General features: G+C 39.5%; 1 protein-coding gene across 2 annotated transcripts in view; it reads left to right on the top strand.

Moving 5' to 3' along the window:
- COL25A1 (collagen type XXV alpha 1 chain) overlaps positions 1-16,885 on the top strand; it is a 561,710-nt gene that overhangs the window by 466,942 nt on the left and 77,883 nt on the right. For both annotated transcript variants that reach the window (XM_038755133.1, XM_038755134.1), the window contains exons 16-18: positions 7,186-7,218; positions 7,553-7,588; positions 12,783-12,827. In XM_038755133.1, coding sequence (XP_038611061.1) covers positions 7,186-7,218; positions 7,553-7,588; positions 12,783-12,827 — 114 coding nt within the window. The remainder of the gene's footprint in view (positions 1-7,185; positions 7,219-7,552; positions 7,589-12,782; positions 12,828-16,885) is intronic.

Below are 16,885 nucleotides of genomic sequence, written 5' to 3'. Positions count from 1 at the left end.
TGAATAGAATTTTCATCTTAAAAACAAAACAAAAGCAATTGATGCATCTATCATGTAATTTATTTTTAGAATGGTGGAAATAATCTAATTGCAGTTCTGGTTGATTAGAGCTCATGTTATCGTTTAGGAGGCAAAATCAGAAAGGAATTCTCATTTGCCACTGGCAGAATACATTTTGTCATGGGCCGATTCATATAATTAGGAAATATGCCCAGGTTTTTCCACTTTCGATCCCTCTCTCCTGCTTTAGGTGGTAAATAATCTCAACCTCTCCAGTCTGATCATCTGGAAATCCTCTATTCTTTGTTGCTAGCAATTAGACACAAATTTTAGGTTTAAGAGAAGCAAAAGACTTGTCAAAAATCTGTTTTAGCATTAGGCAGGATTGTTACGCAAAGATTAAGAAAACATTGTTTGCTGATTAATCAAAGAACAAGTCCGCAGTCTGTCTCCTTGCATCTTTTCCTGTTATTTGAAGGCAGGTGATTTTTAATCCAGAGCCTTATCTGGTCATCTATTTCATTGGAAAGCCATCTGTGGAAAATGAAACACAAAATGTGAGCAAAACTAGAAAGAACCAAAAAAACGTAAAAACCTAGTGGGACCCAAGGTCACCCAACAGGTGCATGGTGGAGTTGGGATTAGAACCCAGTACCACCTATGGTATTGTTGGGCTTCCAATTTTGACTTCCCAAAGTTTGCCCATGAAGCAGGGAGAGGCAGGCATTTCCCCAATTTGCAGATGAGGAAATTAAGAGGTTTGGATATTAGTCAAATTAATACCATTCCTGATAGGGGCATGGTAAGTCAAAGAAAAACAATATTGTATCAATCATTATAAAACTTTTATAATTGGTTTTTGGTTGCATTCATTCATTCAATCGTATTTATTGAGCGATTACTGTGTGCAGAGCACTGTACTAAGCACTTGGGAAGTACAAGTTGGCAACATGTAGAGATGGTCCCTACCCAACAACGGGCTCACAGTCTAGAAGGGAGACAGACAACTAAACAAATCATGTGAACAGGTGTCAAGTCAACAGAATAAATAGAAGTAAAGCTAGATGCACGTCATTAACAAAATAAAATAAATAGAATAGTAAGTATGTACAAGGAAAATAGAGTAATAAATCTGTACAAACATATATAAGGTGCTGTGGGGAGGGGAAGGAGGGAATGCGGGGAGGATGGGGAGGGGGATAGGAAGGAGGGGGCTCAGTCTGGGAAGGCCTCCTGGAGGAGGTGAGCTCTCAGTAGGGCTTTGAAGGGAGGAAGAGAGCTAGCTTGGCGGATGGGCAGAGGGAGGGCATTCCAGGCCCGGGGGAGGACGTGGGCCGGGGGTCGATGGCGGGACAGGCGAGAGCGAGGTACGGTGAGGAGATGAGCGGCGGAGGAGCGGAGGGTGCGGGCTGGGCTGGAGAAGGAGAGAAGGGAGGTGAGGTAGGAGGGGGCGAGGTGATGGACAGCCTTGAAGCCCAGGGTGAGGAGTTTCTGCCTGATGCGCAGATTGATTGGTAGCCACTGGAGATTTTTGAGGTGGGGATTAACATGCCCAGAGCGTTTCTGGACAAACCAGCGTTTCTGGTGTGGAGCCACGTGCTAACATTAATGATTAAGGAGAAGTTCTCATTCTCTAGCCAAGGCTGAAAGACTAGGATTTGAAGCTAAGATTTGGAGTTGCATGGCCTGGTGGAAAGAGCACAGGCTGGGAGTCAGAGGACTTGGGTTCTAATCCTAGCAACACCAGTTGTCTGCTGTGTGATCTAGAGGAAGTCACTTCACTCCTCTAGACTGTAAGCTCGTTGTGGGCACGGAATGTATCCGTTATATTGTACTCTCCCAAGTGCTTAGTTCAGTGCTTTGCGCACAGTAAGCGCTCAAGAAATACAGTGAGTAGATTGTTTCTTTGTGCCTTAGTTACCTCATCTGTAAGACTGAGTTCAACCTGATTATCTCGCATCTATTCCAGTGCTTAGTACAGTGCCTAGCACATAGTAAGCAACTAGCAAATACCAGCTACTAGCAAATACTAGCAAATAGCAAATATTTATTTATTTTACTTGTACATATCTATTCTATTTATTTTATTTTGTTAGTATGTTTGGTTTTGTTCTCTGTCTCCCCCTTTTAGACTGTGAGTCCACTGTTGGGTAGGGACTGTCTCTATATGTTGCCAATTTGTACTTCCCAAGCGCTTAGTACAGTGCTCTGCACATAGTAAGCGCTCAATAAATATGATTGATGATGATGATGATGATGAAAAAGCAACAACAAAGTAGCAGCATGCATTGAGACAGCTGTTAGAATGAGTGCAGTCTGTGATCTCAGAAAAGACTATCTCTGAAACATCTAGAGGAGCAGAAATTAATGTGCCCTTACCCATCTTGTAAGGCATCATTGAGTATAATACTCAGTGAGGCTTATTAAAGGTCAGGGGAGACTTTTCCACTGTCTTCCAAATACCAAGGGGAAGCCAAAAGAAGAAATGAAAACCAAAACAAAGAATAATAGCAAGAGCAATAAAAAATACACAGTGGTCCTCTGCACATCTGGACAGATCAGATATAGGAAAGAGTTGAATCAGAGCTATAGTGGTATTTGTGCCAGACACTGTACTAAGCGCTGGGGTGGATACAAGCATATTGGATACACTCCCTGTCCCACGTGGGGCTCACACTCTGATGTGCCTCATTTCTGGGCAGTTGACTTGCCAAAGCACTCTCTCCATAGTTCTGGGGAGCCACTGCTAAAAAAAAAAAATAAAAAAGACTTTTCCAAAAGGTGCACAAAACATTTCTTATCATGGCATAGTGGTTAGAACATGAGCCTGGGAGTAGGAAGGTCATGGGTTCTAATCACGACTCCGCAATGTCTCTGCTGTGTGACCTTAGGCAGGTCACTTTACTTCTCTGTGCCTCAGTTACCTCATCTGTAAAATGGGAATTGAGACTGTGAGTCCCATGTGGGACAGGGACTGAGTCCAATCTGATTTGCTTGTATCTACCCCAGCATTTAGTGCCTCGCACGTATTAAGCGCTTAACAAATACCGTAATTATTATTTTAAGTCACTGTCTCCTACATCTTTGCCCAGTGTTGTGAGATCAAAGTTCAGCCCTAGCCAATCTATGACTCCAAGTGGTGCCATTCTTTCTGGCCAGTGACTGTTCTCCCTGTCCCCCAGCATCAAAATGAGAAAGGGTAGAACAGCGTACCAGCCTGGAAGCTAGGAGCAGGGGAACCATGTTACCCAGAAGCCTCCATTTACATATGTATATATGTTTGTACATATTTATTACTCTATTTATTTATTTATTTTACTTGTACATATCTATTCTATTTTATTTTGTTAGTATGTTTGGTTTTGTTCTCTGTCTCCCCCTTTTAGACTGTGAGCCCACTGTTGGGTAGGGACTGTCTCTATATGTTGCCAACTTACACTTCCCAAGCGCCTAGTACAGTGCTCTGCACACAGTAAGCGATCAATAAATACGATTGATTGATTTACTACACTGCCCACTGTTGCTCTAAAGATACACAGCTCATCCCCTGCCACTCAAGGGATCTCAGCCTGTCCTAGAGTGGGACAGGAAAAACCAGCTGGGACAGCACCCCATGTTAACTTTTAAAATGTGTAAACCCCCCAAAACCCCCCGCACAAACCCGAAGTCATGACTGAATAAAGGCATGGGAACCCAGAAGTGTAAATACCCGAAATAATGCAAATGAATATGCAGGGTCTGAATGAATACAAGCAGCAGTGGATGGTTTCTGGAATCAAATGAGCAGTGGGAAAGCTATATTCATTTTTATCAAAGGTCTCTTTAGTGTTTTTCCATCTGGGATTTCCCCTGCTGAAACTCTTTTATTGCCAAACCAGCTGACTCACTGTGAAGCTTTGAGTGAGCTTTCTCCATAGTTCACACTCTAATTTAATTCCCATATTCATTTTCATTTTTGAATGAAGGGAGATTATTAGCACACAGTGGTTTATGTCCTCCATTTCCAACATTATCCCTTAAAATGTTTAACTTGTGGTTGCCTTGCCCCTTTATAAAAAGTCCTTGAGATTTCACAGTTGTGTGTTCTGTGAGCGAGCATGGCAATATCACTCATACACGCCTATCAAAATGAGACAGCTCAAGTTTCCAGACGTGAATCAGCCCTTCAGAAAATGGCATTTTGTTTTCTTTTTACTCTCTGAGGAGAGAACCTGTCCTACAGGAACTCCAGGAAGGAAATGTAGTCCTAACATTTGTCTGTGATTGTCTGACCACATGGAATAGAGACATGCTAAGGTTCAGATTTTTTAGTTAGAGGAAATGAATTTTTTAAATTACAAATCAAACATATATGCATATATTTGATATAAATGTGTATATATCATATATACATGATTTGTAATTGCACATAATGCATATATATATACATACACATAATGCAACTCTTGTATTATACTCTCCCGAGACTTAGTACAGTGCTCTGCACCAGTAAATGCTCAAAAAATGCCATTGATCAATACATACATCTATATGTGTATGTATGTATATGTACATACATACACACACACACACACACACGCACATATATAATAATTGTAGTATTTGTTAAGCACTTGTTATGTTCCAGGCACTGTTCTAACCACTGGAGTAGATACAAGGTTATCAGGTTGGATATAGTTCCTGTCCCATATGGGGCTCACAATCTTAACCACCATTTTACAGATGAGGTAACTGAGGCACAGAGGAGTGAAGTGACTTGTCCGAAGTCACTCAGCAGATAAGTGGTGGAACTGGAACTAGAATCCAGGTGTTTCTCTCTCCCAGGCCTGTGCTTGATCCACTAGGCAATGCTGTCTCTTTCTCTCTCTCCAAATATATATATGTGTGTGTGTGTGTATAGATTATCGCGAGAGAGGGAGATAGTGGTTGATTGCTGTCATTATGCAACGTTACTGAATTATGAGAACCACTAATTCTGTACCATTGCCAAATACTGCAAACCCATATAGATTTTCTCCACTAGCCCTTTATGATGACCTATTAGTAGAAAGCCAAAATCTCAAAATCATTGCTTCCCTCTAAGCAGACTAGGTAACAATTTCCTTATTTAATATTATAATATTAAAATATAGATAATATATAATGAACATAATGCTATTACTAGGGTACTTAAGTGGTTACTGTGTGACAAGCACTGAGCTAGGCAATGGGGTAGATACAAGTTTATGAAATCAGATACAGTCTCTGTGCCACATGGGGCTCATGTTCTAAGGGAGAGGGAAACCAGGTGTCTTTTTCCCATTTTTGCAGATTAAGAAAATGAGGCATAGAGATGTTCAGTGACTTTCCCAAGATCACACAGCAGGAAAGTGGATGCTTTGAGTCCTGGGCTTTCTCCATTAGACCGTTCTACTCCTTCTCCATTAAAATATCAATCAGATCACTTACTTTGTGCAGCGTATTGTACTAAGCATGTTGGAGAGTACTGTATAACAATATAACTGACACATTCCCTGCCCACAACAAGCTTTGTGGCTTGTTAATGTCAGTATTGTGGTCTTAGCATTGAGTCCATTTAATCGTCTCATATTTCTTGGTATTTCACTTTAGAGACTGGTCATTGTCCAAAAGTTAATGTAACTTACTGTTTGGAGCATTGTGTTTGGAGCTGAAAGAATCTTGGGTCTGATCTTTTTCTGAGGCATGTTTTGATGTTAGACAGGTCACACTGTATTCCAGAAAATCTAAGTTCCCCACAAACTCATTCATTCAATCGTATTTATTGAGCACTTACTGTGTACAGAGGATTCATTCAGTCAGTCATATTTACTGAGGGTTTACTGTGTGCAAAGCACCGTACTGAGTGCTTGGGAGAGTACAATATAATGGTAAACTGATCCAATCCTTGCCCACAATGAGCTTACAGTGTAAGGGGACGATTTGTACTTCATGACCCATCCGCCCTTTTACTTAATATTTCCCTATTCTTCAGGTTACTGGGCTTGCTTGAAACTTCAGACTTATAAGGCCTTAATGTTTTCCACTATCTGTCCCTAGCAGAAAGCATCCAGGAAGGGAATGATCCTCAAATAGACTTCCGGGTCAGACATTCTGTTCTTTGATCTCCCCAACAAGTGGATGGGCTAAGAAATGTCTGAACATATGCCTTGTCTCTTGGGACTGATGCCAGTTTCTGAGAGGGGTTCAAACAAACATAGTTACTAGGTTTCCATTTCCTTATGACACGCTAATGTCGCAAGCAGCATTGGGTCAGAGCTGTCAACCATCTTTGCTGGCTCCAAATTCCAGGCCCGAGACACAATTCGTAGCATATCCTCTCTTCACTCTTTTACTCTTACCCTTTTCTTCCCCCATCTTTCCACCACCACCCCTCCACCAACCTCACTACCACCACAAAAGACAGATTTACAGCAGATCTGCCCTTAGCTTGTTTAGAAATCTTGACACCTTATTGAACACCCATATTATGCCTCACAGCTTAAACTTGCGTGAATAAGTGGAGTCCAAGTCATCTGTCACTCTGTAACTTCACAGTGATTTAGCTACAAAGAAGTTAATGAAAAACTGGAAAAATGGAGATAGTCTCTGTGACAGTGTATCTTGATGAAGATAAACTGATCTTCATTGTGCTGTTTCAAGCTGAACATCATTAACTTTGTCTGTAAAACCTGACTCTTGCAGGCTGAAGTCGGAGAACAAAAGGATCAGTAGCACTCTTAGTTAAAGGCAGACAGTGACTAAATAAATGCCACAGTCTCAGGAGCTGAGGAAGGTAGCTTAAAAACATGCTAGCTCCAAACTTCTTATTTCACTTGTGATTATCTATTAAATTCATTTTTTTATAGACTATCAGGGAGGAAAGTTGGAAAATCAATGGGATTTTTGTTTATGTTTCATTTTATGTAGAAGGATGAATTCCTCGTCCAGTCCAGAATGTCTGCAGAGCCAACCCCTTAGTGCTTTTTTATAGAAAACAAATCATTCCACGTTAAAAGGACTGACAGCTGTCATGTTAGCAGGCAGTCTTGTGGAACAGAGCCTGTCCTGCTAATTGAGAGGCACTTTGAGAATGTTTCTTGGTAATAATGGCTGAAATGGTTTGTGAAGTTTCCTTTAAAACTCTGATTACTGAGAGTAAAATTATGCCTGTGCATTTCACATCAGGGTGACCCTGGATCGTCAGCTGCAGGAATAAAGGTAATTTTACCTCTTGTGAAAGCCCCCTGCCCTAAAAGAGCCCTAAAAGTTCTGAATTTCTTCTTTATGATTTTCCCATTGCTCAGTCTGATTTTCTAAAAACATCAAAATCTTCTCTCATCCAGTTTTGCAGACACAAATCTAAGCATTGATCCAAATATTCAGTGGGGATGCAAAAATGCCAGTGGCTGAGATGGATGGCGGGTGGAGAAGGGGAGCATTACTAAGTGGGTAGGGCTGATAAGTGTTGGCCTGATGGAATTTTGGGAGGCATAATGAATTTTGGAAAGCATTTGGAAAGCTGATTAATTCTCTTTTCATTTTCCCTTACTAGGGAGAACCTGGAGAATCTGGTCGCCCAGGACAAAAGGTAGCAGCACTTTGCAGCTCACTTTCTCTCTCTCTCTTCCTCACTCTCTCTCCCTCTCCTATTTTCTCTCTCCACTCCCCCCCCACCCCACCAATACACTTCTCCAACAGTAAATGTTGTACCTACTGCACAGAATTGTTGGTTTTCTGAAAAACGAGGAAGCCAAGTGGGACATTTTGAAGGTTTTGTGTAAAGATTTTGGTCATTTTGTGTTTTTACCCCATGGCTAAGGGGGAAGGTAGAAAATAACAAGAAAGTAACCATAAAAATCAACTCAGAAAAAGAAAAGAAAGCCTCCTTTTGTTGCAAAGGTGCATAAATCCAACAGTCTGAAACTAATCAAGATTTGTAAGGCCTGTATGCTAACACTGTATCTTGCATGTTCAACTAAATATGATTTGCAACTCTCTATCTTAATTTGTTCAGGAGTAAATGAATACTCACTTTACTGTTTTAAATAGGGAATGTTGAACGCTTTTCCCCCCCTCTCTTTCTAATTGCAGATGCTCTTCTACTGAGTTTTTAATGTAAATTATTTGAAACAGATTGTGCAAACAGATGATTTTTTGCAAACCAAATAAGCTGATAGAGCTCAGTTTTAATTAGCGGCCCTAATCAAAGCCATTTTAACTAGCTAATCTATGAAAACATTAAGAATGTTTATCATTTATGCTTCACTTTGGTAATAAATTAGATGATATACTAAGTGTGTTTAGATTCATATACTTGACTGTAACGGGCAAGAAACAACTGGTAGTAATTTATTGTCTGAACATCTGGCTCTCAATCCACAGTGCAATCAGATTTTGGATACCCAGATGCATTGTAGATAAATAACCAGGATATGCACATTCCATGTTCTATTAGGACTTTTATGGGATAATTGCTTTATCTAGTGGCCTATGTGAACTATAGAAGCAGAGAAAGATGAAATTGCTTCATGCGCAGAATGGAAAGGGGATAATAAATACTATTTTAATATTCCAGAATCAGAAGGCATAGTAAAATGTTATTCCCACACCTGTGAAGGTAACAGGAGGGTCAGTCTTTTGTTCCATTCACTCATGTTTTAACTTGTGAAAAGACTTTTCTGTTCATTTTGTTGTTGCTGTCTCTAGCTTGGAAGCATCCTTGCTTCTTGGGACAACTAGGGTCTAACAACAGTAAGTAGACTGTGGCTCTGTGTAGCTGGGTGGAGACAGACTTTCACCATAGACTTCTCAAAATAGCTCTTTCCAGCCATGAAACTCCTCAGTTCCCTGACTCTCTGAGGAACAGAAATTTGCAATTCTTTGAAATTGGTGGTTGACAATCCTTTGAAATTGACGATGTGGACATGTTACCCGTGACTACTGCAGACTAAAACACAAGTGTGTTTCATACATGAATTAAATTATTGGTCTCTAAGGAGGTACCTATACAGGTCAGATAAATTTCTGTATTTCAGATATAGTGATTTGTTTAGCAGGTGCCTACATGCACGCTCCCCTCTTCCTTTTTTTTTTTTTTCCTCTTTTCTTGTTTTGCTTTGCAGCAAATTTGGATTTTTCCATTGCTTTCAGTATAGGACATCAAACTGATTTTCTCTCCCTCTATTCGATTTTGCATTCTCTTTTTTTTTTCCAGGCTTCTAATAATGTTTGCATTTCTTAAAAGGAGAGGATTGGATGTTCATTTATGTTGGCCATAGAACTGAATAAACATTCTTAGAAATGAGGAACAATTCTTAAGCATCCTATAAACTGAACTCCCCTAATGGCTGCCTTAACGTTCCCCATTCGAGTTAATGAGACTTGAACTGAAGTTTAAAAAAAAATAATCCCAGGATCAGTAATGAATTAAGAAAGTCTTGCCACTAAGATGTTATATTTAATATAACATGAATATAATTACAAAGTTGTTTGTTAAACACAAGAAACTGTTTCTTAGCTCAATCAATATTCCTTTATTTTGCGGTCTATTCTATTAGTCCCTACATGTCATATAGGATGTATAAGTGAGGGTGTGTATGCCTGTATATGGAGAAGCAGTGTGGCTCAGTGGAAAGAGCCCAGGCTTTGGAGTCAGAGGTCATGAGTTCAAATGCCGCTCCACCTCTTGTCAGCTATGTGACTTTGGGCAAGTAACTTAACTTCTCTGGGCCTCAGTTCCCATATCTGTAAAATGGGGATTAAGACTGTAAGCTCCCCCTGCCTCCTCTGGGACCTCATCACCTTGTAACCTCCCCAGCACTTAGAACAGTGCTTTGCACATAATAAGTGCTTAATAAATGCTATCATTATTATTATTATTATATGTGGCCCATTTATAAGAAAGCCTACCAACTGGTATATCAGATTGGATGGGCCCTCTTTTAAATGGGTCACTCTGTAATATATGTTATAGTATATGATTATCTAACATATATAGATATAAAAACTGTCAAATATACTAGTGAATGCTTTCCATACCACAATCTCTGTAAAAAGATTTATGGAAAAAAATCCCAAACATCTTTTTATAAAATCCAATCAACCAGGACCACAAATGATCAGTTCTTAATATTTCTGTTCCCCTCTGAGGACACTCATAACCTTCCTTTGTGCATTTGTCTAGTTTGTATGAGGAGACTAAACACTTTATAACCTCCAGGTGCATTTGAATGTGTTACATAGTGACCAAAGGTAGCTTTCCACTTGTATTTATTGGTTTACAGATTGCCTTGTTCTGATCATTTCATTTATTGAATTATCAGTGGAAATATCTGATCTACTCCTTCATTCTTTTCCTTTCTGTTTTTCTTCTCCTGTTATTCCTTTTCTGCCAGTCTGATATGTACCTCTCCCTCCCTTTCTCGCTTGTATTTGTGGGTGTATGTGAGTATGATTGTAGGTGTATTTGAGAGTTTGTGTCTGTGACCCTTGTGTAGTGTTCTAGCTTGAGATCTTTGTCTTTTTATATCTCTCTGTCCTTGAACAGGAATGTATTTCGTGTGTGGGGGTGTGTGTGTGCCCTGAAAGTGTACATCATTTTGTATTTGTGGATTTATGGATGTGTGTGTTTGTGAGTACATCTAGGCATGTGCAGGATGTGTGCTCTGCACACAAACGCTCAAATGCCTTTCATTGATTGAGCTTACATGTAGAGGAGCATTTGGTATGTATTTCCGCCTGTTTGTACCCGTGCTGATGAAAGGTTAATGGATATGTGGATTCCCTTCCCCCACCCACTCCATATGGAGTGAAGGAGTTCATCAGGTCGAAAGGACACTTTGCTGACTGTCCTCCTTTTTGAGACATGTGGGAATGTGTACTGCCTGTTCCAGCCAAGAAAGACGATGTATAGCTATATTCAGGTTCAACCGATCTGTAGGCAAGGCGTCCGAATGGTAATGACAGCTGACTTGTTATTTGTTTACATATAAGGTGCAAATTGTGGTTAGGAAAGCGGGTAAGCAATATCATAGCTAGTCACTTATGAAATGTCTCATTAGAAGATGCCTTAGCATTTGAAATGTGTTTGTTCTTTTGCTTTAAAAAGCCATAAACTCAACCTCAGTAAATTCCTCTTAGTGTTATTATTTGCACTATTTTTTATAGTTCCAAGGACATATACCCCTTTTTCCCCAAAGGAAAATACTGTTCCATTTAAAGAAAGAAAGAAAAAAAGATTTGGCTGCACCATAAACTCAAACAGACTTTGCTTTTCTTTATGTACTTAACTTCCTTGGGAGAAGAAGAAGAAAATAAATCCTGGGATTATTTTTTTTTGACAGGAATCACGGCCCAATTTTTAATAGAGTGTGACAGATAATACCGTATGCTAATGGAAACTGCTGAAACAATCTTTTGCTCTATTCTTTCATCTCCCTTTCTACTTGCTGTTCCCAGAGTGCATTGATCTTTATAGATACTGCAGTCAAGGTGATTTTAAATGAATTTTCTTTTTGCATTACTAGAAGAATTAAGACTGAATTATCATGCCACAAAAAGGCTGGTATTGCCTCCCTTTAAAAATGCCTAACTGTACAATTGGGAACACTGTTTCTGGATTTGGCCCTTACTTTCCTGATCATACTTTAGCTGTCTATTAATTTTATGAACTTGATAAAAGTAGTGTAATTAATTGAAGGTTCTGGAGGTAGCATTGGTTTTAAAAGAACCATTCTTTCTTTCAAAATATTCTAATTTTGTCTTCAAATAAGGAATTTACAATCTCTTCATTTTACTTGGGATATAGATGTGTACATCTATACATCTGTATATCAAATAAATAGAATAATTTTACATCAGTTTTACTCTATATATTATGCTCTCTTGATCTCTCTGCCTCAAAAGACATTATGAAATTTTTCTGAAATAATATTGTGAATGGGAAGTACTTGTGGTGAATTTTCCCCAGTAGTGATGTCAACACCACCCCAGTATCATTGTTGACTTAGATTCCTGATCAACATTTCCTCCTTCGTGAGCTAATTGTTTGACGTTAAGTAGTGGAATGCTAACTAAGCAAGGAATTTTCTGGACAATGTAGCCTCAGTACATTTTGTCTCAATAAGTTCTTAAAAAATAACAAAGATGATTCTGCAAAAATGAGAAGGTTGGGGCTCACTAAGAGAATCCCACTTGATCTCAGCAGTTTTCCAGTGCCATTATCTGCCAGTAGCCAAGGAGGGTTGTCCAGATTTAAATAATGTTAGGGTTAAGTATAATATTACCCTTACTTGTATCTCTTTACGAAGTAAAAATAGCCTTATGGTGCTTTCAGGCTAGAAAAAACTATAACGTATATTGGTAGGATGTTATCGTATGTCCGTTCAGTCAACTCTCAGTTATCTAGGGTACAGCAGATAGAAAGAATGTGTGAGTTAACTGAACCAATTTATTTTAGCCATTAATTTCAACTTTGCCTCTCACCAAATCTTAAGCAGTGCTGCTTGCCACAAGGCAAATTAAACCGAAGGAATAATTGCAGGGATCACAATGACCAATAGGCAGGACAGTTTAGGTTCTTGATAGCCTTCTCACGGGGTAATAAGTCCCTGAATAATTGAGAGTTGCCTGCACTGTATAATCTCACTGCTCTTTTGGGAACCAGATTTTCTCAGGATGCAGCTTGTGATCACAGTATCTACAGCAGGAGATGCCATTTCTTTCTCCCGCCATGGTGCATAAGTGAATATTGTTCTGTAATGTTATGTAATTTTCCTACATAGGGTGAACCAGGGCTTCCGGGGCTTCCTGGACTTCCGGGGATAAAGGTAAATACAATTCCCAGTCTCTGTGTAGCACGGCTGTATTTATAAAAGCCCCAAATGGAGGCCAAAAAAGATCTTTATGAGAGGAAAATTGAGGTTTTGCTCATCTTCCAGTTCTTTTTAAAGAACTTTATTTATCATTTAAAAGGAGATAATCTAAAGCAAAAAACATGGTTCCCTCTGTGAGTGCACACACAGGCGCGCACACACACACACACATGGACTTTGATTACTTTCCACCTGTGTTTCTCTCCCAGCATTTAGTACAGTGCTCTGCACACAGTGAGCACTTAATAAATGCTAATATTGGTCTTGATTTCATTTTTATTTTTGCTACTACTAGCCATGCAATTTGATTAGAAAGCAAACAGCCCTTCAGTTGAAATCTCAGAGCTTCCTTGTAGACAAGATTTTCTCTTCTTTTAGATTTTGGCTCCACTCCAAAGTTCTCTTGTTGCCCCGTTTGCTTTCACTGGAATGATGATGATATTTACTAAGTGCTTACTAGGTACAAGTGCTGTACTGTGTCCTGGGGTAGGTATGAAATGATCAGATTCACAGCAGTCGCTGTCCCACACAGGGCTCACAATTCCCAAGAGAGGGAAAGCAGATTTAACCACCCGGGAAAGTTAATTGCCATGTTGCTTCCTTCATTATTCCCCATTTCTTAGATAAATCCCTTTCTGGAAATGGTCCTACTTCCATTTTTCCCTCCATAAATACCATTAGGACCCCAAATACTCTTGTCATAAAATATTGCTACAGTACATAGTTACCATCGTATAATATGCAAATGTTGTGCCTAACAACAGATGCTGCATTGTCTTGTCGTTGTTATGTATTTCAGGGGAAATTATTCAAAGTTGTTTGGCTATTGAACAGACATTTAGGAAAAAGAATGAACTGACTAGTATTTTAAAGCAGTATTATGCAGGTTGTAGGGTTCCGCTCTCCTGGCTGAGGTTACATTTTCAGTCTTTTTTCTCTCTTCTCTTCTCTTCTCTTCTCTTCTCTTCTCTTCTCTTCTCTTCTCTTCTCTTCTCTTCTCTTCTCTTCTCTTCTCTTCTCTTCTCTTCTCTTCTCTTCTCTTCTCTTCTCTTCTCTTCCCAGTTTTTTTTAAAGCCTCACCAATCCTAGGAAAAAACGAATCTCGACAATTATTAATCTGTCATCTGGGGAAAGACTAGTATGAATTTGTGGTAGTTCTAGATTGTAGAAGTTTGTTTTATTTTAAATGCGGTTTTATAACCGTCCCTCTCTGAATCATGCTGGTCAGGAGAATTATCACTTTGTTATAGGAGGAAAGAAAGCAGGAAGACTGAAAAATCTGGGCAAGTTTGATGACAGTGGGTCCAGGCTGTAGGAGGAGCGAGGGATTCTGGTTACTCTTTCTCTCCCTCCTTTATTTTCTCTCTCCTTTTCTTCTGCCTTCTCTTCTCTCACTCATCACCCTCCTACCCTCCTCCCTCAACCACCACTTCTTGCTCCCACTCTTTTCTCTCTCATTCCCTTTCTTGTCCTGCTTTCCCCCTCAGAGGGTTCAGGACTGACTGAATTTTGAAAACTCCAGTCTGAGGACCAGTTCTGATTTTCCTCTCTCCCCTCTTCTTACCCCAACTTTTGGAACTGCCTTCCTTCTGCCTTTGCCAGCCATTTTCTGAGACTGGTTTCTGCTGAACGTACCGTATTTACAAAACCACAGCCACATTACCACAAACTCTGAATTAGAAGCATCCAAGCCATCCAGGTTTTATTGTCCTTCAGCAGGCCCTTTGGTCACATCTGCATTAGGAGAAAATAATCCTGTTTTCTGTAACTTCCAAGTAGTTTCTGATCCACTGAGTGAGGGCTTTCATTTGCAAATTGGTTTTCATCTGGTAAATTTAACAGAGCAAAACAGACAAATATCGCCAAAAAAAGTACCTATATTTGCTAAGTGCAGTCAGGACATGTTATTTTTCAAACTTTTAAACTGACAAAGCGGTGGCAGAAGACACATTTACATTTCCCAGCAAACAGTGTGGCATTGAACTACTTATTGAAATCAGTACATCGAGAGGTAGTAATGGAGCAGACCTGCTAATGACAATCCTTACATTCTGTAGTGCTTTAGAATTGGCTCTGTATTGGGGAGATAATGAGAAATGTGTTCCCCCTCCTAATCTAAATCTGTGATAAATGCCTTTCCAAATTTGGTTCAAGGTCGTGTGTGTTTGTTAGTACTCAAAATTATTTGTGAATATGCAGGATATCCATTAAATCTCAAGTAAACTGGTTTTGTTAGATTCAGTGTGATTTATGAACAGTAGCAAAAGACAGCCGTGATTCTCAATTTTATTTTCTTGGGCCATGTTCAGAATCCTGCTATTTCTCTTCATTATTTGTTAGTGGTTTTTCTACTAACAGGAAGGAAACCACTGAAAAGTTTAGATTAGTTCACATGGATTAGGCTTTGATCACTTCCCTAAAGAAAAGTATTTTCCAAAGTAGTAATTTATTTTACAAAGTGGTGACTAGCACTTCAGATTGCCAAGGAAAATGCATCATTTACATTAACCCACTTTTGGATCAATTCTAGGGCATGTCTGTGAATGATTTTAGGGGGTTTCATTTTTCTGAAGTTGGTAGAAAGACAGAAATTTGAAAGGTCTGAATCTGATGTGTAAATTTGGATATTAGCAGCTAAAGCATGTGAATAATGGATCATAGTATTTGGAACATTTTAGGGTCAGAAATGTTTGTGACGTTTTGCTTTTTACTTTATTAATACTATTTAGGTATTCTTTCATTTCTTTTCACTTGAACTTTTTCCAAGGTTTCTGGAGTGGTAATAATAACAGTGATGGCATTTGTTAAGTTCCTATTATGTGCAAAGCACTGTTCTAAGCACTGGGTGGGGGGGAATACAAGGTGATCAGATTGTCCCATGTGGGGCTCACAGTCTTCATCCCCATTTTACAGATGAGGTAACTGAGGCCCAGAGAAGTGAAGTGACTTGCCCAAAGTCACACAGCTGACAAGTGGCGGAGCTGGGATTAGAACCCATGACTTCTGACTCCCAAGCCTGTGCTCTTTCCACTGAGCCATGCTGCTTCTCATAGGCTTCTATCCAGGATGCTTCCATGGACTTTCATTTTCCACTGATGCAGAGGCACCAATAATATCACTTAAATGTGAACAGGCCCTAAGTAGACTTGTTTACCAAAATGAACCTTACCAAAATTAGGAAAGTTTAAAGGTGAGAAGCTCAAGACTAATAAGAGAAGGAACAACACAAAGCAAATCATAGAATGAGGAGTTCCTTGCTGCAGGAAATTGGATGGGCAAAAGCATCTGTTGATTCAGAAAGGATCTAGAAAACTTCCTAGCGAATGGGTTATTACAGGGAAAAGTTATGGAAGTTCTACTCTGTGAGGATGGGTGATAAGGAAGGCAGTTATCCCACTTTTCCTCCAGTGCTTCATGGAAGTGACTGTTGAAAGCAGAATAATGGGACTGGACCAAGCTTGGCATGGCTCTTTTGGGTTTCTTTAATTAAGTGAAATCTAATGATAAAACTAGAACTGTGCTCACTAATCTTTAAGTTAATTCTTTCCTTTGTGGCATATTTCTCTTCTAGCTTTAGCAATATTATTCCCTAAGAGTCTAGATTAGGCAGAGAAGGTAAGATGTAGGAGGTTGGGTTATTAGTAATAATAATAATAATAATAATAGTGGTTTTTGTTAAGTACTTACTATGTCCCAAGCAGTGTACTAAGCTCTGGGGTAGATATCAGTTAATTAGGTCAAACACAGTCCCCATCCCACAGTCTAAGTAGGAGGAAAAACAGGTATTGAATCCTTATTTTGCAGAGCAGGAAACAGAGGCACAGAGAAGTAAGGTGACTTGGCCAAGGTCACACAGTAGGCAAGTAGGCTGAGATTAGAAACCAGATCCTCTGACCCTCAGGTCTGTGCTCTTACCACTGGTCCATGCTACTTCTTCAGGGTTATCTTTCCTTTTCGCTTCCATTGTGCTGTTTCAGCACAATCCGTATGATGATGATGATGGCATTTATTAA

This window comes from Tachyglossus aculeatus, chromosome 12 (genome assembly GCF_015852505.1).
Source record: "Tachyglossus aculeatus isolate mTacAcu1 chromosome 12, mTacAcu1.pri, whole genome shotgun sequence".
Taxonomy (NCBI): Eukaryota; Metazoa; Chordata; class Mammalia; order Monotremata; family Tachyglossidae; genus Tachyglossus; species Tachyglossus aculeatus.
Note: the sequence above shows the minus strand (reverse complement) of the source record. Positions and strands in the feature narration are given on the sequence as shown.